General features: G+C 42.3%; 1 protein-coding gene across 2 annotated transcripts in view; it reads left to right on the plus strand.

Moving 5' to 3' along the window:
* Positions 1–24,740, plus strand: part of SCUBE1 (signal peptide, CUB domain and EGF like domain containing 1) — a 349,647-nt gene that overhangs the window by 276,593 nt on the left and 48,314 nt on the right. For both annotated transcript variants that reach the window (XM_075344232.1, XM_075344233.1), the window contains exon 9: positions 15,345–15,467. In XM_075344232.1, the coding sequence (XP_075200347.1) occupies positions 15,345–15,467 (123 nt within the window). The remainder of the gene's footprint in view (positions 1–15,344; positions 15,468–24,740) is intronic.

The following is a 24,740-nucleotide window of genomic DNA, read 5'->3' on the forward strand; positions in this document are numbered from 1 at the left end:
TCCAGACTGGGCCAAGAAATATCTTAAGACTGATTTTTTTCAAAGGTTTTATGGACTGATGAAATGAGAGAGACTCTTGATGGACAAGATGGATGGGCCAGAGCCTGGATCAGTAAAGGGCAGAGAGCTCCACTCCGACTGAGACGCCAGTAAGGTAGAGGTGGGGTACTGGTATAGGCTGGGATCATCAAAGATGAACTTGTGGGACCTTTTTGGGTTGAGGATTGAGTGAAGCTCAACTACCAGACCTACTGCCAGTTTCTGAAAGACAGCTTCTTCAAGCAGTGGTACAGGAAGAAGTCGGTATCGTTCAAGAAAAACGCGATTTTCATGCAGGACAATGCTACATCACATGCATCCAACTACTCCACAGCGTGGCTGGCCAGTAAAGGTCTAAAAGATGAAAAAATAATGACATGGCCTCCTTGTTCACCTGATCTGAACCCCATAGAGAACCTGTGGTCCCTCATAAAATGTGAGATCTACAGGGAGGGAAAACAGGCCACCTCTCGGAGCAGTGTCTGGAGGCTGTGGTGGCTGCTGCACGCAATGTTGATCGTAAACAGATCAAACAACTGACAGAATCTATGGATGGTAGGCTGCTGAGTCTCATCATAAAGAAAGGGGGCTATATTAGTCACTTACTTTTTGGGGTTTTGTTTTTGCATGTCAGAAATGTTTATTTCTAAATTTTGTGCAGTTATATTGGTTTACCTGGTGAAAATAAACAAGTGAGATGGGAATATATTTGGTTTTTATTAAGTTGCCTAATAATTCTGCACAGTAATAGTTACCTGCACAAACAGAATCCTCCTAAGATAGCCAAATCTAAAAAGAACCCACTTCAACTTCCAAAAATATTAAGCTTTGATATTTGAGTCTTTTGGGTTGATTAAGAACATAGTTGTTGATCAATAATAAAAAAAATCCTCTAAAATACAACTTGCCTAATAAGTCTGTACACGGTGTAGGGGAGGTAAAAGACTTGTTAGAAAGCTCAATATGATCTCTCTGTGTTTCCCTCAGCTCCTCGCTCCTCCCCGTTCCATAGAGTATTACAGGGGGTGTAACTCCTGCTGGTAGTTTTCCTTGTCTTTGTTACGATGACTATGGGATAGCAGGGACCCAGGGCTCCTAAGCTGTTTCTCAAGCTCGGGGGCCCTATTCTATCCTTATTTTCAGGGATATCCCTAATGGTGAGAATGTCTGAGTCCCCTTCCTAGCCCTGCTCCTGACCAGTACATATCTGTTTCTGCCCCCCCCAGGGAGGGACAGGACAGGAGTGTAATGAAAGTCACACATATAGACAGACAAGGGGAAAAAAACTAAATTCTGTAACATAGTATGCACACACAGAGATAAACACAATAAGAGATTCAGGAGAAAACACAAAAGAAGGAAGAAAGCTAGAAAGCAACAAGGGTAAACATCCACAACAGCAACAAGCAAATAGCACAATCTTTACCAGAGAATGTGGGATACCACACCTCACAGACCAACATAGAAACTATAGCTGGCATGGGTAGAAGGATTCAACCAGCTTAAATAGGAGAGGAGAAGATGTGATTGGCCTCCCCACAACATGTGATCAACGGAACCTAACACACAGACTAGCAGAGATTAACACTTGCTAGCCTGCCTATGATTCAGCACACAGCAGGTTGACAATATAGTCTGCCTGTGTTGATCCCAGACACAAGAGAAACCATCAGGCGGAGTATTAGGGGTACTTTGCACGCTGCGACATCGCTAGCCGATGCTAGCGATGTGCGGCGCGATAGCATCCGCCCCTGTCGCTCATGCGATATCTTGTGATTTCTGCTGTAGCGAACATTATCGCTACGGCAGCATCACACGCACATACCTGGTCAGCGACGTCGTGGTGACCGCCAAACAATCCCTCCTTCAAGGGGGAGGTGCGCTCGGCGTCACCACGACGTCGCTAAGCGGCCAGCCAATAGAAGCGGAGGGGCGGAGATGAGCGGGACATAACATCCCGCCCAGCTCCTTCCTTCCACATTGGCGACGGGATGCAGGTAAGGAGATGTTTGTCGTTCCAGCGGCTTCACACACAGCGACGTGTGACGCCGCTGGAACAACAAACAACATCGTATCTGCAGCTGGAGCGACATTATGAAAATAAACGACGTGACACAGATCAGCGATTTTTGACTTTTTCACGCTCGTTCATCGTCGCTCCTAGGATTTACACATTGCGATGTCGCTACCGGCGCCGGATGTGCGTCACAACAACCGTGACCCCGACGATATTTCGGTAGCGATGTCGCAACGTGCAAAGTACCCCTTAGACTCTGCAATGTTAGCAGAGCACAGTGTCCCGATAGGTATTGGTAAATGTGACATCACTTGCTCAGCTTACTTCCTCATGCGGAAGAGAGCGGAGCAGGGCTAATCCTTTAAGAAGGACAGATTCTGATACAATTATTTCCTTTAGTTTAAGAAAAAAAATAAGGAGTTAGCTCTCCACTTAATCTCTATGGACCAGGAGCTCTTTTGTACAGACATCCAAGACTCAACTCTGCCAAACTTGTATATGAAAAAAACGAAATTCCAGCATCAAAGATTAGTCTAATAAAACATCCAGTTTATTTTACATACATTAAAATTCCAGAGCCTGTATCGCCGACTGACGCGTTTCAGACACGTCTTTTAGTCATAGCCTAGACATGTTAAACCCATGACTAAAGCTATATCTGTCTGAAATGCGTCAGACGGAATATTGTTTGCTTTGTTTTTTTCAAAACAGTTTCCTTTATTCCATCACGAGGGATAAGAAAATTTGCTATAAATACAAGAAAATTAAGAAATAAATACTTTTGCTTTAATTGCTTTAATTAAAGCAATTTAAATTGCTTTAAAATTGATTTTATATATAATATATATATATATAAAAATTAATTAGAATATAAAAAATAAATAAAATGTCACCCAGAAATCTAATCAAAAAATTAAAAATAATTTGCATATTTTAATAATATAAATACTACAAATTATACATAAGTTTCACCAAATATCTGCTGTCAGAGAAATAGAGATTGTTGGTGGTCCCCTCGAAAAGTTATTCATTGTCCGAGAAGGTTTAATACTTTCATCATAAAACAATCCCTTTTATATTAAAAGGATGGCCATGAGTTCAGCTCCGGTTACCCTTGCCTAACATCTGGGTGGTGAAGAAAGCCATGCAGGAGAAATGTTATATCGTGGCTATTCACATAAATGGCTGATCTTGTAATACACAAGTAATTCTTCCAGACCATGAACCGCTCGTAAGGACCCCATAAACCATAAACCAATGTCATCTGAAGACGCCATTTTCAGCATGGCACTCTAATGTGTATAGGGGTCTCCTGATTTTGATCTACAAATGCTGTCCGAAAAGGAGTGGGCATGGTAAATTTCAACCCCCGATTGTTTAGTTGCCTTTCAATCTCTTATTTCGCTCTCCTTATTCTAAGCACATGCACACCCTACCGAACCGAACATGCATGTTTTTGTGGTAGGGGGAAGCAATCATTCTAAAAGCCATCCAAGTGGTATGGACACCTTTACTTAAGGGCTATTTCTTCTGACTTTTAGAACAGGATTCCCATGTCTTGGACCCTTTAAGTGATAGATTCCTCAATAGGGCATAGAGTTGGCCTTCATAAGATACTGGACTAACTGTGTAAAAAGAAACTGTCATAGCTTCAAGAGGAACCTCAAGACCCACCTCTTCCAACAAGCCTACAACCTACAATAGCACTCAGCCCAGTAGACCACTGCGCAACCAGCTCTGTCCTCACCTATTGTACCATCACCCATTCCCTGTAGACTGTGAGCCCTCGCGGGCAGGGTCCTCTCTCCTCCTATACCAGTCTGTCTTGTACTGTTAATGATTGTTGTACGTATACCCTCTTTCACTTGTAAAGCGCCATGGAATAAATGGCGCTATAATAATAAATAATAATAATAATAAATGGCCGAGGATTGAAGCTAAACCGGCCATATAGGACAACCCAAAGGGAAGGGGAATGGAATGCCTTATCACTAGTGAAAGGGGGAAGTGGTGACCCCTGACAACAATCTGCAGCTCACCTTCACTGCCCTCACTAATCCTATATAGGTTCCGCACCTGTCGCCAAGCCGGATATCGCACCCTAGGCAAACCCTGATCTGGGCCCTAAGTAAGGATGGAAGGTATGAGCTGTTCGTTAACACCACTATCACTAAAGGAAGACACAAGGGAACAATACAGGGGAAACACAACTTCAGTCACCAGGGCCCTGGTTGATAGCAAAGATGAACACTTATCTGAGCTGTAGCAACGAGAGAAGTTTGGAGAAACAGAAGATGACCTCTCCAGAGCTCAGCAAAGGACAAACTATAAACTGCACCCAAATCCCCCAGGGTGAGGTTTATAAAGGAAGCCAGGGTCTGGCAGTTGAGAGGAAAAACTGACAGTTTCCCAGGGTCCTAGAGTCTGCTGCTGCAGAAACGGGGAACTCTCAGATAACAACATGTGTTACCAATCTCTGGGATTTTCTAACACTCGCTGGCACTGGATTGTCAGCCAGTCATGACACATCTGTGACAACAACACATTTCTAAATATGAAACATGTAGAAGACCTTTGTATAAAATGTAAGATGGTGACCAACTATATTGTAAATGGCCAGTATGTATCCCAGAGGTAGTTGTCCCCTGGGATGTAATCCTGGATTGTTTATGCTTTGTTAAGGAGTTCAAGGGCCAGGTTTAAGAATAGCTGGAGAGATGGGTGGGTTTGACTATCCACATACCTCTATCCATGAGTGTGTCTCAGGTGTCTTAATGAAACTGTTTGTATGGCACATGGCAGTCAGTGTGAGGTGGTTGTGTTTGTGTTTTGAAGCCTATTGGAAGAATCCTTTGTGTGAAGAGAGGATTTGCATGTCCTCACTATTTGTTCCAACTTTTAGAGGGGGTAGACCAAATCTTGGGCCCTTTCCCAAGTGAGGAACTCCTCAATAGGGCATATAGACAGAGCTGGCCTTCATAAAATACTGGACTAACTGGGTTGAAAGAAACACACTTCTAAAAATGAAAACCTATTGAAGACCTTTGTATAAATTGTAAGATGGCGACCTTCTACATTGTAAATGACCAGAGGGTGGAGTTCAAGGGACAGGTTTACGGATAGCTGGAGAGATGGGTGTGTCTGACTATCCACATACCTTCACCCATGGGTGTGCCTCAGGTGACTTAATGAGACTGTTTGGCACATGACAGTCAGTGTGAGGAGGCTGTGTGCCTGTGAAGTCTCTTAGAAGAATCCTGTGTGTGAAGAGAGGATTTGTGAATCCTGACCGGGACTGTGTGTAGAGGTTTTGACTTCTCTGGAAGGAACCCTCTGAGAGGTCAATGAGTGAAGCCGGATACAGCTTCAATAGGATTCTGGAGGAGTGGATCCAAACCTGTGTGGGCGTACCAAGACGGTAATCTGTGTTATGTATGCTCCTGTTGAGGAGTGTATCCGAACCTGAGTGGGTGTACCGCGAATAAGGTAAATGGACTGTATACCGTGTATTTATGTTCCTGTAAAGCCGAAGGAAGGTTCCTGTTTTCTTTAACCTGTGCCTGTTTATGTGCTTTATGATAAACCATCCGGATACAAAGCGTTCCTATCCATACCTTGTGGACCAAGCAAAGTGAGTTAGCCCATCACATATAGTGAGTGAACGGTCACAAAATATATAAATATATATTATTAATATTATATATCTGCATATACTATATCTTCAGATCCTTCTGCAAAGCATATTTTACAATGTGCCGGAATTGGGCGCCTGTAAAAGCAGTTTTGCCGAACGTCTGCAAGACCATTCAGTTTTCTATCGCCCCCAATAACACCCTCAGTCTTTCCAAAGCCGGATTAACACCGCAGGATCATTTACACTGTATTTTCTTAAGTCCCGTAAAACGTTCTTTATCAGTCAGCGTCTCGTCCTCTTGTGTGCCCGACCACAATGTGTTTGATTGTGTGCGTGTCTTACACATGAGCCAAGCCACCGATATTAATATCTGATGTTATGTGGAGATCCGTGGCGGCTGAACAAGATCGGGAACTCTTAATCCACGGCATTAAAGACGTGAAGAAGTTGGAAGATGATGAGTATCAAACACAATAAAGCAATATTCCGTGCTGAGCTTCATCTCCTTCGGTCTGGAATAAGCCAAGGTGTCCCGGGCGGAGTCTCAGTTTTACATGAAGTTATTGAGTTTGAAATCTAAACTTTACTTTCCCCAGAATCTGCATAAATCGATACTATAGGTGAAGATGAGAATTCTTTAAATATATCTTATTATATAAATTTGCTTCTTTCTCCTCTTATGAGCCACCTCTTCCTTTCCCTTGTTAACTCACCATCTTTTCTGAAAAAAAAAAAAGCTTAACATCATCTTTCTCAAGTCTGTCACACAGAATTTTGTACAAAATTTCGCCAACTGTCATTGTGGCGTCGGCCTCTGTTCAGATTGCAGATTCTGATATGCCCACCGATGGTTTCTCTGCTGTCTGGGATCAGCATAAGTATCGGGCATCAACCTGCTGTGTGCTGATTCAAAGGCAGGCTAGCAAGAGTTGATCTCTGCTAGTCTGCTTGCTCCTTTGATCACATGTTGTGGTGAGACCTATCACATCTACTCCCCTCCTATTTACGCTGGTTGAATCCTTCTACCCATGCCAGCTATGGTTTGTCTGTTTGTCTGTGAGGTGTGGTGTCCCAGACTTTCTGGTGAAAGTTGTGCTTTTTGCTTGGTGCGGCTGTGTAGTTTACCCCTCTTGTTTTGTAGCTTCCTTTTTGCTCATGTTTTAACTCCTGAATCTCTTATTGTCTTTACCTGTGTGTGTGCTGTGTAACCGCGTTTTAGTTTTCCCTTGTCTGTCTTTATCTGTGAATTTCATCACACTCCTGTCCCATCCCTCTCTGGGGGGAGAGGGGTAGGCTGAATCAGATCAGAACTGGTCAGTAGCAGGGCCAGGAAGGAGACTCAGGTCTTTCCACCATCAGGAGTATTTCTGAGATTTGAGATAGCATAAAGCCCCTAGCTTGAGAGATAGCTTAAGTGCCCCGATTCCACGCATAGTGATCGAGACAAAGACTACCAGCACAGAGATGTCAGGTTACACCTCCTGTAATACTCTATGGAAAGGGGAGAAGTGACGAGCAGAGGGGGATACACAGAAAGATCGTGTTGAGCTTTCTAACAAGTCTTTTACCTCACGCTAGAGCTGAACTCATACTGGCACTGCTTAGTACTGCTGTATAATGTGTTCCATGCTGCTGCTTCTTTCTGTGTGATACCTAAGGAATGAAGAGCAGGTCAACTGCAAATTGAGAGAGAACCTGCATAAGGGGAAACTGGTGAAAATTAAGGATCTAATTCATATACTGGCCCTTAATAATAGCTTATCCTGAAAAGTTACTTGAAAGTACACTTTCCCTTTCAAACAGTTGTATGGATTTGGAAAAACAATGGTAGCACCACTCTTGACGATAGACTACAGCAATGAACAATGCCACGATAAAAATGCTCTGTGGACAAAAGTTGGCACCATTTTTGGAAAAATTAAACCCTTATTTCTAATCTTGGTCAACCCCTTTAATTATTTGAATGCAATGATTATACCCCCTGAAGAGTTCTAGCCACGAATGCCACTATGAGCGCTGCAACCAAAGGATTCGACATATGACCCGTGCCTGCTCTCCTAATAATACAGATATTACAAGTCAAGCGACGCTTATTTTAAGGGAACCTGTCACTAGATTGCATCTTTGGAACCAAGTATGCTTTACTGTTCCCGGCTGATGCTATGACATGCCGGCCAGGAACAGTGTGTCTTGTTGGCTTGATATTCTAATGCTGGTCCCTGATCGGTTTCTCTCCACCCAACGTGCTACGGATGTGGGCCAATGCATAGAATGATAGAATCACAGAATGGTAGAGTTGGAAGGGACCTCAAGGGCCATCGGGTCCAACCCCCTGCGAGTGCAGGTTTTCCTAAATAATCCCAGCTATATGTTTATCTAGCTTCCGCTTGAATATTTCCATTGATTGAGAGCTCAACTGTATGCAACTGTATAGGGGCAAGCAGTCTCAATTACACAATTTACATATTGTACATTCACAGTTTACACGAGTGGATGAGCTGCCGACCAACAATGATTGAGCTCAAACAAAAGATGTCAACAGTCATCAAGTCATTGTCACGAGGACTGTGGGGTAGTGGAGAACCGGGGCCACTAATGTGTTCCTCAAGCTAGGGTGTGCCCTACTGTCTGCCTATTCTCAGGAATACCCCTAATGGTGGGAATGCCTGAGCCTCCTTTCTGGCCCTGCTCCTGACCAGTCCTCATCTGTTTCCACCCCCCCCCCAGGGGGGATGGGACAGGAGTGTAAGGAAAGTCACAGATATAGACAGACAAGGTAAAAATCAAAACTCTGTCACACAGCACGCACACACAAAGGTAAAGACAATAAGAGATTCAGGAGGAAGCACAAGAGAAGGAAGGAAGCTACAAAACAACAGGGTAAACTCCACAACAGGCAAATACAATTTTCACCAGAAAATCTGAGACACCACACCTCACAGGCCAACATAGAAACTATAGCAGGCATGTGTAGAAGATTTCATCCAGCTTAAATAGGAGGAGAGGAGATGTGATAGGCCTCCCCACCACATGGGATCAAAGGAAACTAACAACCAGACTAGCAGAGGTTAACTCTTGCTAGCCTGCCTATGAGTCAGCACACAGCAGGTCGACACCCGAGTCTGCCTGTGTTGATCCCAGACACCAGAAGCCATCCAGTGGAGTGTTAAGGGCACTTTACACGCTGCGATATCGCTATCAATATCGCTAGCGAGCGTACCCGCCCCCGTCGGTTGTGCGTCGCGGGCAAATCGCTGCCTGTGCCGCACAACATTGCTTACACCTGTCACACGGACTTAAATTCCCTGCGACATCGCTCTGGCCGGCGATCCGCCTCCTTTCTAAGGGGGCAGTTCATGCGGCGTCACAGCGACATCACACGGCAGCCGTCCAATAGAAGCGGAGGGGCGGAGATGAGCGGGCGGAATATCCCGCCCACCTCCTTCCTTCCTCAGTGCCGATGGACGCAGGTAAGGAGATGTTTGTCGTTCCTGCGGTATCACACATAGCATGCACCATCGTTGATCGTCGCTCCTTGGTGTCACACGCTGCGATGTCGCTAACGACACCGGATATGCGTCACTAACGACGTGACCTCGACGATATATTGTTAGCGATGTGGCAGCGTGTAAAGCACCCTTTAGAATCTGCAATCTGAACACGGCCTGACGCCGCCATGGCAGTCGGCAAAGTTTGTGTAAAACTTTGTGACAGTTATTTGGCAGCTGATTGCTTCCATGTTGCCTTCGGGCAGTTATCGTAAACGAGCTATCGCGCCCTTTCAGCCCATGTTAAAGTGTCATATATTTGTTGCCACTGGTTTTAGGCACACACGCGCCCATATCACCAGTGTTTTAAAAAAGCTCTAATGGAGTGAATGGATCTGCAATACCACACACAACCCACAGAAAGATGTGGTGGTGTTCTTGGTAGAGAGCAGCCATGTTATTTTTTCTTGTACTCCCCTCTTACGTATGGGTACTTCCCAGCTTTTAGGGTATAACAGATGACTCGCAAAACCCTAGCCAGCAACCGTGTTGATAGTCTGTTGCTGCCGGAGCAGAGCTCTACAAACTGCCCTCTACCTCCTTGCATCCTGGCTCCTCAGTCGTCATCGTTGCGGCATGTCGCCCTCATGATGCAAGACGAAAAATCGGAAGAGGAACTACGGATGCGGGCAGGTAGAAGGAGCATCGCAAGGCAAGCATTGTAATGTATTCTAAGCTCCTGAGGAGTAGCAAATTGGGAAAAGATGGTTGCTTTCTTCAATCTACAGCGCCATTCTTATGTATGGTCAATGTATAAAATTATATCTCAGTCCCTGTAATACCAGACACGGCCTATGGACAAGAGGGGCACTGTTCATAGAAGAAAGCCACCTCTTTAGTTTTGATGCCCACATCGTTGACTTTGTCTTTTGGCACTACAAGTCCCAGGCACTCACTCGTGTAACGTACAGACTTTACACGAAGCTGAGCTATATGATTATCTTTGCAATCACCGCGCTCGAGATAACTCAGCTGGCTTTAATTTTAGATATTACACATCAGTTGGCAGAGAAGAAATATGCTTGTTTTTGTTGTAAATAGTAGAAAATCTCCGTCTCTGGGAAATGGAGCAAAAGAAAACAGTAGGTTTGAGATTCGCTCGTATCGAGGTGCAGAGTTCCCTTCCATCATTATTTATTTTTTTTTTTTTTTAGGAAAAATGTCTGATTTTAAAGAGGTGAACATGGAGGAAGGTTGTGTATAGGGGGGGCAGTAGTCATATTGGCAAAAACTACCATGCCAGGGCAACCAGTCGGATGCTTCATGGTGTCTGTCGGCACTGTGAAAATATGGGGGTCTTATACAGTTAGGTCCAGAAATATTTGGACAGTGGCACAGTTTTCGCGAGTTGGGCTCTGCATGCCACCACATTGGATTTGAAATGAAACCTCTACAACAGAATTCAAGTGCAGATTGTAACGTTTAATTTGAAGGTTTGAACAAAAATATCTGATAGAAATTGTAGGAATTGTCACATTTCTTTACAAACACTCCACATTTTAGGAGGTCAAAAGTAATTGGACAAATAAATCAAACCCAAACAAAATATTTTTATTTTCAATATTTTGTTGCGAATCCTTTGGAGGCAATCACTGCCTTAAGTCTGGAACCCATGGACATCACCAAACGCTGGGTTTCCTCCTTCTTAATGCTTTGCCAGGCCTTTACAGCCGCAGCCTTCAGGTCTTGCTTGTTTGTGGGTCTTTCCGTCTTAAGTCTGGATTTGAGCAAGTGAAATGCATGCTCAATTGGGTTAAGATCTGGTGATTGACTTGGCCATTGCAGAATTTTCCACTTTTTTGCACTCATGAACTCCTGGGTAGCTTTGGCTGTATGCTTGGGGTCATTGTCCATCTGTACTATGAAGCGCCGTCCGATAAACTTTGCGGCATTTGGCTGAATCTGGGCTGAAAGTATATCCCGGTACACTTCAGAATTCATCCGGCTACTCTTGTCTGCTGTTATGTCATCAATAAACACAAGTGACCCAGTGCCATTGAAAGCCATGCATGCCCATGCCATCACGTTGCCTCCACCATGTTTTACAGAGGATGTGGTGTGCCTTGGATCATGTGCCGTTCCCTTTCTTCTCCAAACTTTTTTCTTCCCATCATTCTGGTACAGGTTGATCTTTGTCTCATCTGTCCATAGAATACTTTTCCAGAACTGAGCTGGCTTCATGAGGTGTTTTTCAGCAAATTTAACTCTGGCCTGTCTATTTTTGGAATTGATGAATGGTTTGCATCTAGATGTGAGAACCCTTTGTATTTACTTTCATGGAGTCTTCTCTTTACTGTTGACTTAGAGACAGATACACCTACTTCACTGAGAGTGTTCTGGACTTCAGTTGATGTTGTGAACGGGTTCTTCTTCACCAAAGAAAGTATGCGGCGATCATCCACCACTGCCTTTTTGAGTTCCCAAGCTCACCAGTCAATTCCTTTTTTCTCAAAATGTACCCGACTGTTGATTTTGCTACTCCAAGCATGTCTGCTATCTCTCTGATGGATTTTTTCTTTTTTTTTCAGCCTCAGGATATTCTGCTTCACCTCAATTGAGAGTTCCTTAGACCGCATGTTGTCTGGTCACAGCAACAGCTTCCAAATGCAAAACCACACACCTGTAATCAACCCCAGACCTTTTAACTACTTCATTGATTACAGGTTAACGAGGGAGACGCCTTCAGAGTTAATTGCAGCCCTTAGAGTCCCTTGTCCAATTACTTTTGGTCCCTTGAAAAAGAGGAGGCTATGCGTTACAGAGCTATGATTCCTAAACCCTTTCTCCGATTTGGATGTGAAAACTCTCATATTGCAGCTGGGAGTGTGCACTTTCAGCCCATATTATATATATAATTGTATTTCTGAACATGTTTTTGTAAACAGCTAAAATAACAAAACTTGTGTCACTGTCCAAATATTTCTGGACCTAACTGTATTTCCAATTGGCAAATACATATATATATATATATATATATATATATATATATATATATATATATATATATATATATACAGTACAGACCAAAAGTTTGGAAGTTTGGACACACCTTCTCATTCAAAGAGTATTCTTTATTTTCATGACTTTAAAAATTGTAGATTCACATTTGAAGGCATCAATACTATGAATTACATGTGGGATGAAATACTTAAAAAATGTGATACAACTGATAATATGTCTTATATTCTAGGTTCTTCAAAGTAGCCACCTTTTGCTGTGATTACTGCTTTGCACACTCTTGGCATTCTCTTGATGAGCTTCAAGAGGTAGTCACTGCAAATGGTTTTCCAACAGTCTTGAAGGAGTTCCCAGAGATGCTTAGCACTTGTTGGCCCTTTTGCCTTCACTCTGCGGTCCAGCTCACCCCAAACCATCTCGATTGGGTTCAGGTCTGGTGACTGTGGAGGCCAGGTCATCTGGCGTAGCACCCCATCACTCTCCTTCTTAGTCAAATAGCCCTTACACAGCCTGGAGGTGTGTTTGGGGTCATTGTCCTGTTGAAAAATAAATGATGGTCCAACTAAACGCAAACCGGATGGAATAGCACGCCGCTGCAAGATACTGTGGTAGCCATGCTGGTTCTGTATACCTTCAATTTTGAATAAATCCCCAACAGTGTCACCAGCAAAGCCCCCCCACACCATCACACCTCCTCCTCCATGCTTCACGGTGGGAACCAGCCATGTAGAGTCCATCCGTTCACCTTTTCTACAAAGACACGGTGGTTGGAGCCAAAGATCTCAAATTTGGACTCATCAGACCAAAGCACAGATTTCCACTGGTCTAATGTCCATTCCTTGTGTTCTTTAGCCCAAACAAGTCTCTTCTGCTTGTTTCCTGTCCTTAGCAGTGGTTTCCTAGCAGATATTTTACCATGAAGGTCTGCTGCACAAAGTCTCCTCTTAACAGTTATTCTACAGATGAGAAGGTGTGTCTAAACTTTTGGTCTGTACTGTGTGTGTGTGTGTGTGTGTGTGAGTGTGTGTATGTGTATGTGTATGTGTATGTGTATGTATATGTATATGTATATGTATATGTATATGTATATGTATATATATATATATATATATATATATATATATATATATATATATATATATATATATATATAATATTAAGGAGGTTCTTTCACTAGGTCACAAAGGCTCATTCAAAGGCTTATTCACACAATTTTCCTGAGTAATCCGAATTTTATTTTTTTCAAATCCGCCATACGGTTCCAGAGATATGGGTCTTTTTGTTTGGCACTAATTGTTATAATCTTTACTGGGGGGGCGTGGTAAAAAGAGTTCTTTGGGGGCGTGTACTTTGGAATGTAAGCACAATTACACGCCCCCTTGGAACAGCCCATGAAAAGTAGCAGTAAACAAAAAGGCCTATATCTCTGGAACCATATGGCAGATTAGAAAAACAAAAAAGTAGAGTACCCAGGGAATCAGTGGGGATCAGATAAAAACAAATACTGGACACTTTAAATTGGTGACAGATCCCCTTTAAAGGAGTCCAATTTGAGCCTTTTTTTTGTTTGAAGCGTCTACTGACCAAAGGATAATTAAAGACTATGTCACGCTGGTAGTAGTCCAGTAACCAGTTCTAATCTGTGAGAGAATCTGGCAGTAAGTGCTCAACCTCTTAAACATACTTTATCACAGAATTAGTCTTTTTGGAATAGAGGTTTTCAGCTTGGCACATCTAGAATTGATGGGGGGGGGGAGTTTGCCCACTTTTGACGGCAATAGCTCCAGATTTTTCAGATTATGGGGACATCTAATGTATACAGAGTCCTCTTCAGGTCACCCAAAGATTAGATTCAGGTTTGGGCTTTGCATGGGCCATTCCAAAACCTTCATCTTCTACTGTTGAAGCTGTTCTTTTGGTGATTTGGGGGTATGCCTCGTGAGTTTTTCGCAGAAATAATGAAGGTTTTGTTGCAAAATTAACTGATATTTGGAAGTGTTCATAATTCCCTTCACCTTAATTAGAGCCCAAGTTAAAGTTGTCGAAAAAACAGCAGCTCCAAAACATAATGCTGCCTCCAACATACTTGACTGTGGGTATGGTGTTCTTTTGATGATGCACACTGTTGGCTTTGCACTAATCATACCTTTTCGAATTATAGCCAAAAAGATCAACCTTGGTCTACTCAGACCATAACATGTTTTCCCATATGCTTTGGACAGACTGGATGTAGATTTTGGCAAAACATTCCCAGGCTTGGATGTTTTTCTTATTATAAGAAGAGGCTTCCGTCTTGGAAACCTATACCACATGCAAGACATGTAGAGAATACTGGAGATTGTTGTCACAGGCAGTACACAACCAGCACTTCCCAGAAATTCCTGCAGCTCCTTTAATATTGCTGTAGGCCTCTTGGCAGCCTCCCTGACCACTTTTCTGTTCATCAAGTTTTGAGTTACATCCAAGGTAATGTTACTTCTTGATGAATGTCTTCTCAATGGTCCACCGTATATTTAATGCCTTGGAAATTTTTCTGTACCCTGTACCCTTCTCTTGACTGATAATTTTCAGCAGTGAGATCCATTTGCTGTGTTGTCAGCTGTTTACAGATCATGGCTGTGTACTGACTGCTATTTAACCAGAGTTTAAATGTGATTGGCTAATTTTGAACACAATCACATCCCCAATTATAAAAGGGTATTCACACTTTTGCAACATATATATATATATATATATATATATATATATATATATATATATATATATACACATATACATATATATGTATATATATATATATATATGTATATATATATATATATATGTATATATATATATATATATGTATTTTTATTTTTTTTAATTTCCCCTCTAAAAATGATTTGTTTCTCAATGGATCTGTACAGATTGTAAGTGACATTAAAGATGGAAAAAGTTCTGAAATTATTCTTATTGGTGTAATTTTTTTTTTACGTGATAAAAACTTGGCATTGTAACAGGGGGTGTGTAGACTTTTTATATGTTCTATAATTCGGTATATACATTTTGTCTGCATTATTCCCTTAATTACAGGAGTATATATATAAGGCTTTATAGGAACGCAATAACAAACATAATTCCTGACCTTTTCCTCTTTTTTTTATTTCAGATATTGATGAGTGCTTGGTAAATAATGGCGGATGCGACCACTTTTGCCGGAATACGGTCGGAAGCTTTGAATGCAGCTGCCAGAAGGGATACAAGTTACTGACAGATGAGCGCACCTGCCAAGGTAAATCGAGGGGTCTCCTAGATTTCTCTCCAATTTTTGTTTTATCTGATTGAAATTGAGGAAAGGGGCTTTCGAGCCTTGGGGAAATTTTTGGTAGCTGTGTAATTTACACACTATAAGGATCCAGCAAGTTGCAATGCTTGCCGAAAATTTCCTGTACACCCCCTTTACTGTATTTCTAGATTGTTGACATTGGTCCTCTTACAGTCGAATATAGAACCTCTGGTCGAGTGTGCACAGAATGACACTTGTGAGAGCAGCAGTTTTGGCTTCAGAGCTGTTCTTCGTACTAAAATTGAGAGACTGTTAAGAAGTTGTGATCATCTTGTGATGTTTGGAGTGCCACTTCTAAAGGTCCTCGTATGTATTCGATTAATGTCCTGATGATTTCATGGTGACCAACCAATCGTCTAATCATCAAATGTATATGGCACAGATGTTGGGGGTAAGAAGGATCGGGCAGGTTGAATTTCAATGGCTGGTCCTTTTGTTCCTACGGAAGATAAGTAGTTGCCGGAAGTGTTCGGCAGAGGTTTGGCCCGTTAATGAGTAGCTCAATGACCGTTTATAGCCCTGATGGTATGGGCTGTCAAAAACTGATGGGAACAACATGATTGGTATTGCGTTGCTCTATCCCAAAACAGTCATATTATCAGTGGTATGTTTTCCTACTTACGGTCATGGCAGGGGAGAGATGCTTCACCAGGAAGGGAGAAGGAATGCTCTATCCCTAGAGAAAGGGGGAGGTGGTGACCTCTGACTACAAACTCCAGCTCACCCTCACTGCCCTCACTGACCCTATACAGGTTCCACACCTGTCACTGAGCTGGAATACCTGGGGCCTTGTCTTACACTGGCAAATGGGTCCTAAGTAAAGATGGAGGGTATGAGTGCTAAGTCAACACCACTAACACTAAAGGAAGACACAAGGGAACAACACAAGGGAAACACAACAGCTATTCCCAGAGCCCTGGTAGATGGCAAAAGACAAACACTTATCTGAGATGCAGCAACCAGAGAAGTCTCTGGAGCAACAGAAGATGATCTCTCCAGAGCTCATCAAGAAACAAACTATTAACTGCACCCAAACCACCCCAGGGTGAGGTTAATAAAGAAAAGAGAATAGCAACTGAGAGGCAGGACGACGTTTATCCAAGGTCATAGAGTCCACCTGCTGCAGAAACAGGGAATTCTCAGATAACAATACATGCTGCCAGTCTTTTTGACCTTCTAGCACTCGCTGCCACTGGATTGTCATGCATCACTTGATCTGCTGGTTTTGATAGAAGATTAATGACGTGTACATGGGTCAATTATTGGGAAGAAGTGTTCTAATGGGACCTTGTTCACAGATTCTTGGCCTGTCGAAGTGGACCTTACGATAGGTCGACAGTGATGGTTCTCTGCACAACCAGAAATTAAACAACATCTATCTAATATGTATAGGCACCTGTCGAGAACATCCTCCTTTACACTATGTAGTCAGTTCTCCTCATAGTTGAGGTGGGACCTCCGGAGATCCATCCTATAGAAATGCTTTATGGAGAGAAAACCTTTTGAAGATACTTGAAGACGCCATAATGAAACTCCTGGAGGAGTCAACTAGGCCTAATTGAGACACTTCCTTTGTGTTCTTGTTGGTCCCTGTCCGGCAGAGAGTTTTCTTAAGTACCCAACACTGCCATGAAGGATTAGATAGGATCATGTGTTTGTAGTTGTGTCTTCAGCAGTGTCGTCGTGAGGGCTCATAAGGACATATTTGAGCTTTCTTAAATCTGGAACTTCTTCAGTCTTGTTTGTGATGATGGAACTCTCTTGGTGTTATTGATGGACAGTCAGTTTCCTTCAACGATTTCTATAACATGGTGGTTTTTAGTAGGTGAAATTGCATCCAGTACTCCCTTGGTGACAGACCTATTTTAACATTTGGCATAGAAGAACGTTGGCCATGTCTTCGACTTATTCCAGACTTATTTATGTTGTCCCGGAGAACCCCATTATAACATTGTCTGAGGAATGCCAAGTATGGATGAGAACTTCACTTCAAAACTGAAAACTTGTGTTGGAATCCAAGGACTCTCTTAAACATATCCAGCCATTAGTATAATTATTATATCATTTTTTTTTATTCCCTTCCCAAATATTAAATGTTATAACTCAAATATATGAGAGATTAATTCTCACAAGTCCTGTTCCAAAAAACTCTCGCTGATAGAGGAACACATGAAATCCTCAATAGGTCATTTGTAAGAACATTTAATTTTATTAAGGATATATTAGATTTTACTATCAGTCTGGACTGTAAAGTGCTGCGGAATATGTTGGGGCTATAGAAATAAAATGATTATCATTTATTATTAACTCTAAATATTGGACGCTCTTGAAGAACCTTTACTAATTATGTCCATATTTTCTTGGAGAACTAGGGTGCCATTTTATTTGCGTCTTTCAATTTTACGTCCAAAAAAATGCTTGTTAAGGGTTGGCAGAATATTCCATTACTCACATCGTAGTTATTAATATCTCGTCTTATGACAATAATAGGAATAGCGTTATATCTGGCCGAGGAGAGCAGCTTGCTTTGGGCATGGCCAACTGGCTTCCATGGTCTACTGGAGGCCAAATGGGATGGAACGACGTGAACTTTTCCCTTTCGTATGAAAGTTTTTGACAGATGACAAATTCACTGATGAAGAGTCGCCGGAAAAGAAACAGATTCCCCATCTGTCCTCCATGTTTGGCATAAAAACAATTTATTTCTGCCTGGAGGTGTTCGTTGAGGCACAGAGAAGTCTGGAAGATATGTGGTGGTCTTCATTTTGACATAAATGCTTTAACTGGACTAAATTGTTCACATTTTGTAGACTTTCGTTGTGAGACATGAATTCTGCCCTTCAGTCTTCTTCAGTAGGGTCATCATTATCAACCAATAACCAGTGAAAGAAGATAATTACCCTTGTTTCTTATTGGCCACGATAATAGTTGGACCATATAGGACATAGGACCCCAATAAATTTTTTCTTAAAGGGTTTATACCATGAAAACTATTTGACTATCTCCAGTTTTACTAGATTGATATTAGTTACGGGGAGTTCAAATGGAGCGGTATGCCCATTGTTGCTCCATTCATTCTTTATTGGGGTATCGTTCCTCTATACAATGCAAAAAGAGGAGTCGAGACTCTCTGTAGATAAGTGATAAGTGACTTACTCAACTAGCTCCTTTTAAAGAGGACCAACCACCAGGATTTTCCTATCTAAACTAAAGCCAGTGCTATACTGGTGCTATCATGCTGATTCTATACATACCTTTAGTTGTGAGATCAGATGTATAGTTTCTGAATTACAGGCAAGTAAAGTTTGTGAAATGCACTGTTATTCGATTGATAGGTGCTGCAGAATATCAAATAGATGGGTCGGGTTTTGCTATCTATTCCCGCCCCTGTCTGCCTGCCTGTCCCTCCTCCCTCCTGTCCTTCTTCCCGCTGTAATAACAGAGACAGGGGGAGGAAGGACAGGCAGAGACAGGGGCGGGAATAGATAGCAAAACCCGACCCATCTATTCGATATTCTGCAGCACCTATCAATCAAGTAACAGTGAATTTCCCAAATTTTACTTGCCTGAATTTCAGAATCTATACATCCGATCTCACAACTAAAGGTATGTATAGAATCAGCATGATAGTGCCGGCATAGTACTGGCATTGGTCCTCTTTAACACTTAGATACACTAAAAAAATAGAAAACAATTTAGAAAAAAATTGTACTACAATTCTAGTTGGGCCTGTTTCCAAAATATACCGTAATTGGCAGACGAATCCGTTTATTTTATTTTTTATATTTTTACATTAAAGTCAATGGAGACAGATCAGAATGGATGGTCATCTGCTAAACTCAACTGTTTTCTGTTTGTTTTTTATTTAACCACTTTGCGTGCACAGAAGAAGCTTATGTGTGAGGTAATATGATTTCTGTGAAGAAACAGAGACAGAGAGAGACAGAGACACAAACAGAGAGACAGACAGAGAGGGAGACAGAGAAAGGGAGACAGAGACAAAGACACAGAGGGAGACAGACAGACAGGGAGACAGAGAGAGACAGACAGACAGGGAGACAGGGAGACAGACAGACAGGGAGACAGACAGACAGGGAGACAGGGAGACAGGGAGACACGGACAGAGAGAGATAGAGACACAGACAGACAGACAGAGGGAGACAGAGAAAGGGAGACAGAGACAAAGACAGACAGGGAGACAGACAGACAGGGAGACAGAGAGACAGAGAGAGAGGGAGACAGAGACACAGACAGAGACACAGACAGACTGAAAGAGAGACAGAGACACAGAGAGAGAAACAGAGAGACGGATAGAGAGAGAGAGAGAGAGAGAGAGAGACAAAGTGAAACAGAAACCGACAGACATAGAGAGATACAGAGAGAGATAGCTAGAGATAGACAGACAGAGAGACAGAGAGTGAAACAGAGAGAGACAGAGACATAGAGAGAGACAGTCAGGCAAAGAAAGATCTAGAGAGAGACAGACAGACAAAGAGGGAGAGTGGGAGAGAGACAGAGAAACGGTTACTATCTAGGGTAATGCCAGGTAGTACAGCTAGTATAATATAAAAACCAAAAAACGTAATCTCCAAATAAAACATAAGTGTGAACAGGTGCCAACTGTTATAACTTCACAAAACACATACAAACGAATACAGCAGCGCTCTGTAAGCACCAAGACATATGCAAACCTTCCTATCTCAAAGTATATTCTTCATAACGACATTTCATCTATTCTATGTTTGTATATGACTTGGTGCTTACAGAGGCTTCTGTATCCTTTTGTTTGTGTTTCGTGTGGGTATAGCAGCTGGCACCTGTTCACACTTGCTATGTTTTATTTGGAGATGCAGTTTTGTTTTTTTGTTTTTTGATATTATGCAATTAGTCTAGGAAACTGAGATCTGGGGAGGGAGGTCAATCAAAAAACCTTTGTATTATTTTGATATTTTAGGCAATACGACATGGATGTGCCCAAAATTACCGTTTGCTGAAACTTTGGGCCGGGAGAGGGCAAAATGTAATGTAACGTTACCCCACTTTAGATTGTCTGCGATTAGTGATGAGTGGACTTTTGGACGTTCGGTTCCGGGGAGGGGAGGGGGGGGGTTATAACCGGACGTTTTTAAAGTTTGGCTCTGGACTCAGACTTGACCTGACCTTCGGGTTCGCTCATCTCTATTTGCGACGGGTATTGCTATGTGTGATTATTGGATCATAAACCAGTCCGGCCTGCAATAAACACATCAAGTTAGAAAGAAAAAATGAGAATTGGAGCCGACTTTCAAGGAACCTCTTGAGAACAATTAATGGTCTTTTTGGCCCGGTTGCTCTGGATCCTCTCGCAGTTGATTGTGGTGTGATGATGGCCGCCACCTTCCTCCTTTTTATTGTTTGTATGTCTCTTTTATCCCACGTTTGTTAATCATAGACTTCTGGAGAAGAGTTGATGAGATCCAGCAGGGGTTATTGGCTCTTGCGTATCCATCATCTTGCCATAATCCTTCTTTATCACATGGAGATACCGCCACGTGTAATGAGCGATACGTCTATATTAGGTAATTTATTCGCAGTAATATATTTCCCGCCTTTGATCCTCTGGTTAAACGCAAATCAGTTTTTTATTTCTTATTACAAGAACCTGTAGTGGGTGTACAGGGAAGGGAAAACATGTGATTATAATAGAAACAGTCTTCGCCCAATCTTCACGTTCTTATTATTCGGACACTCAGAGTCGATATCGCTGCCAAACTTCATGCAATTATATTACAAGTCATAGATCATTAAACACCGGCAGGTGATTTGCCAGAATTCAGCTAGTCACGGACTCATCATTTTAGATCGATTACACTATAACAGACACTCCGGAATCTTGCAGGATTTCTTAGACCAAGCCTTGGCGGACTTTGAGCCCTGACTGGGATCTTTGTCCTGTTGAAAGGTCCAGTGATTCCCAAGCTTTGGATTCCTAACAGAAGGCATAATGTTCTCTGGGATTAAATCCATCTTGCCATTCACACGTTGTACGTTTCCAGTGCCAGAGAAAGTAAAACAACCCCAAAGGGTCACCAAGTCGCCATCATGCTTTACTGTAAGCATCACTGAGCTACCAACATTTTTCATTGCAGACATCATTGAGCTACCACAATGCTTCACTGTAAGCATCATCGAGCCACCAACTTGCTTCAATGTAGGCATCATCGAGCCACCACCATGCTTCGCTGTAGGCATCATTGAACTACGACCAGGCTTCACTGTATGCATCATCGAGCCACCACCATGCTTCACTGAGCACAACCATGCTTCTCTGTAGGCATCATTGAACCACCACCAGGCTTCACTGTAGGCATCATCGAGCCACCACCATGCTTCACAGAACACCAACATGCTTCACTGTAGGCATCATCAATTCGCTGTAGGCATCATTGAACCACCACCAGGCTTCACTGTAGGCATCATCAATCCACCACCATGCTTCACTGTAGGCATCATTGAACCACCACCAGGCTTCTCTCTAGGCATCTTCGAGCCACCACCATGCTTCACTGAGCACCACCATGCTTCACTATAGGCATCATCGAGCCACCATCATTCTTCACTGCATGCATCACCAAGCCATCACTGTGCTTCACTGTAGGCATCACTTAGGCACCACCATGTTTTACTATAGGTATCACAGAGCCAAAGTTATGCTTCATTGTAGGCATTACAGAGCCACCACCATGCTTTATTGTAGGCATTACCAAGCCACTGCCATGCTTCATTGTAGGCATTACTGAGCCACCCCCATTCTTTATTGTAGGCATAACCAAGCCATTGCAGTGCTTCATTGTAGTAATTACCGAGCCACCATCATGGTTCATTGTAAGCATCATCACCAAGGCACCCTCATGTTTCACTATTTTCATCACCGAGCTGCAACTTTGCTTCACTGTAGGTGTCACTGAGTCTCCACCATACTTCACTGAAGGCATGGATTTCTTTTCAATATACCATTGTTCTTCCTCCTCCAGTCACACCGCTGATCTATAGGCCTGAAGAGTTAGTTTTGTTTCCTCGCTCCGCATAACAAAATCCCAGAACCTCTGTGGTTTATTTGTGGTCTTGAGCCAACTTTCGTTGTGTCTGTAGATCATTAGGGGTTTATTCTCGTTTCACAGCCAATAGGAGTGGATCACTGTACCCACACTTGCCCACTGCAGTCCTAGCTTTATTAATTCACATGTAGTGAGCGCCTCCTAGTGGTGAATCCATACTGCAGAATGATATAGTTTATCAAACCCTTCCCAAGTCTCAGTCCATAACTTTATTATTATTTTTTTGCTTCTTTGCTTTAGATAAGGTTTTTGTTTTGTTGGTTACAAAATAATCTGGAATCTCTAATGAACCCCTGCATGCTCCAGTTGTGTAAAGAAGAGAGAGGGAAGCTTTGACATGGGTTTATGAGCAGAAGTCGATCGCTTCCAGGACAGTAAATTCTCATTTAAATAAATGAAGCCAAGAGATTTCCTTTGCTGCAGAGAAAGCAGTGAGCGGCTAATATCAGCCCTGAGTGGAAACAGCCCCTGGTTATTAATAATGAAAGGAGCCGAGGTCAAGTATCTGTGTCAGTACATACACTGTATAACAGTTATAGTGTGTGTACGTGTATGTGTGTGTGTATGTATGTGTATGTATGTATGTATGTATGTGTGTGTGTGTGTGTGTGTGTGTGTGTGTGTGTGTATGTATGTGTGTGTGTGTGTGTGTGTGTGTGTGTGTGTGTGTGTGTGTATATATATATATATATATATATATATATATATATATATATATTGTGTGTGTGTATGAGAATTATCATTATGCACACCTCAGCTGCTGTAGAACTTCATAATACACACTTCAATTGCTGCAGAACCTCACTACTCATCTTAGCTGCTGCAGAACCTCATAATACACACCTTAGCTGCTACAGAACCTCATACTACACACTTCAGGTACTACAGAACCTTATAATAGACACCTCAGCTGCTGCAGAACCTCAAACTACACACCTTAGCTACTACAGAACTTCATACTACACACTTCAAATGCTGCAGAACTTAATCCTACACACCTCAGCTGCTGCAGAACTTTGTAATACACACGTCAGCTGCTGCAGAACCTCATACTACACACCTCAGCTGCTGCACAATCTCATAATACACTCAGCTGCTGCAGAACCTTATATTTGACACTTCAGCTACTACAGAACCTCATAATAAACACCTCAGCTGCTGAAGAACCTCAGAATACACACCTCAGCTACTACAGAACCTCATACTGCATACTTCAGCTGCTGCAGAACTTTATACTACACACCTCATTTGCTGCAGGACTTTATACTACACACCTCAGCTGCTGCAGAACCTCATACTACACACCTCAGCTGCTGCAGAACCTCATACTACACACCTCAGCTGCTGCAAAACCTCATACTACACACCTTATCTACTACAGAACTTCATACTCTACACCTCAGCTGCTTGCCAACCTCATAATACACACCTCAGCTGCTACAGAACCTCATACTACACACTTCAGCTGCTACAGAACCTCATACTACACACCTCAGGTACTACAGAACCTCATAATACACACCTCAGCTGCTACAGAACCTCATACTACACACCTCAGCTGCTGCAGAAACTCATACAACACACAGCTGCTTCTGAACCTCATATTAGACACATCAGCTACTAGAGAACCTCATAATAATAATAATTATAATAAAAAAAATCATTATTTCTATACACACCTCAGCTGCTGCAGAGCCTATAATACACACCTCAAGTACTACAAAACCTCATAATATACCTCAGCTGCTGCAGAACCTCATACTACACACCTCCGGTACTACAAAACCTCATAATACACACCTCAGCTGCTGCAGAAACTCATATTAGACACCTCAGCTACTAGAGAACCTCATAATAATAATAATAATAATTAATAAATAATAATAAAAAAATCATTATTTCTATAGGGCCAACATATTCCGCAGTGCTTTACAATTCACACAATCCAATACACACCTCAGCTGCTGCAGAACCTTACAATACACAGCTCAAGTACTACAGAACCTCATAATAACACACCTCAGCTGCTGCAGAACCTCATACTACACACCTCAGGTACTACAAAACCTCATAATACACACCTCAGCTGCTGCAAAACCTCATAGTAATAGACCAGACCTCT

This window comes from Anomaloglossus baeobatrachus, chromosome 4 (genome assembly GCF_048569485.1).
Source record: "Anomaloglossus baeobatrachus isolate aAnoBae1 chromosome 4, aAnoBae1.hap1, whole genome shotgun sequence".
Classification (NCBI taxonomy): domain Eukaryota; kingdom Metazoa; phylum Chordata; class Amphibia; order Anura; family Aromobatidae; genus Anomaloglossus; species Anomaloglossus baeobatrachus.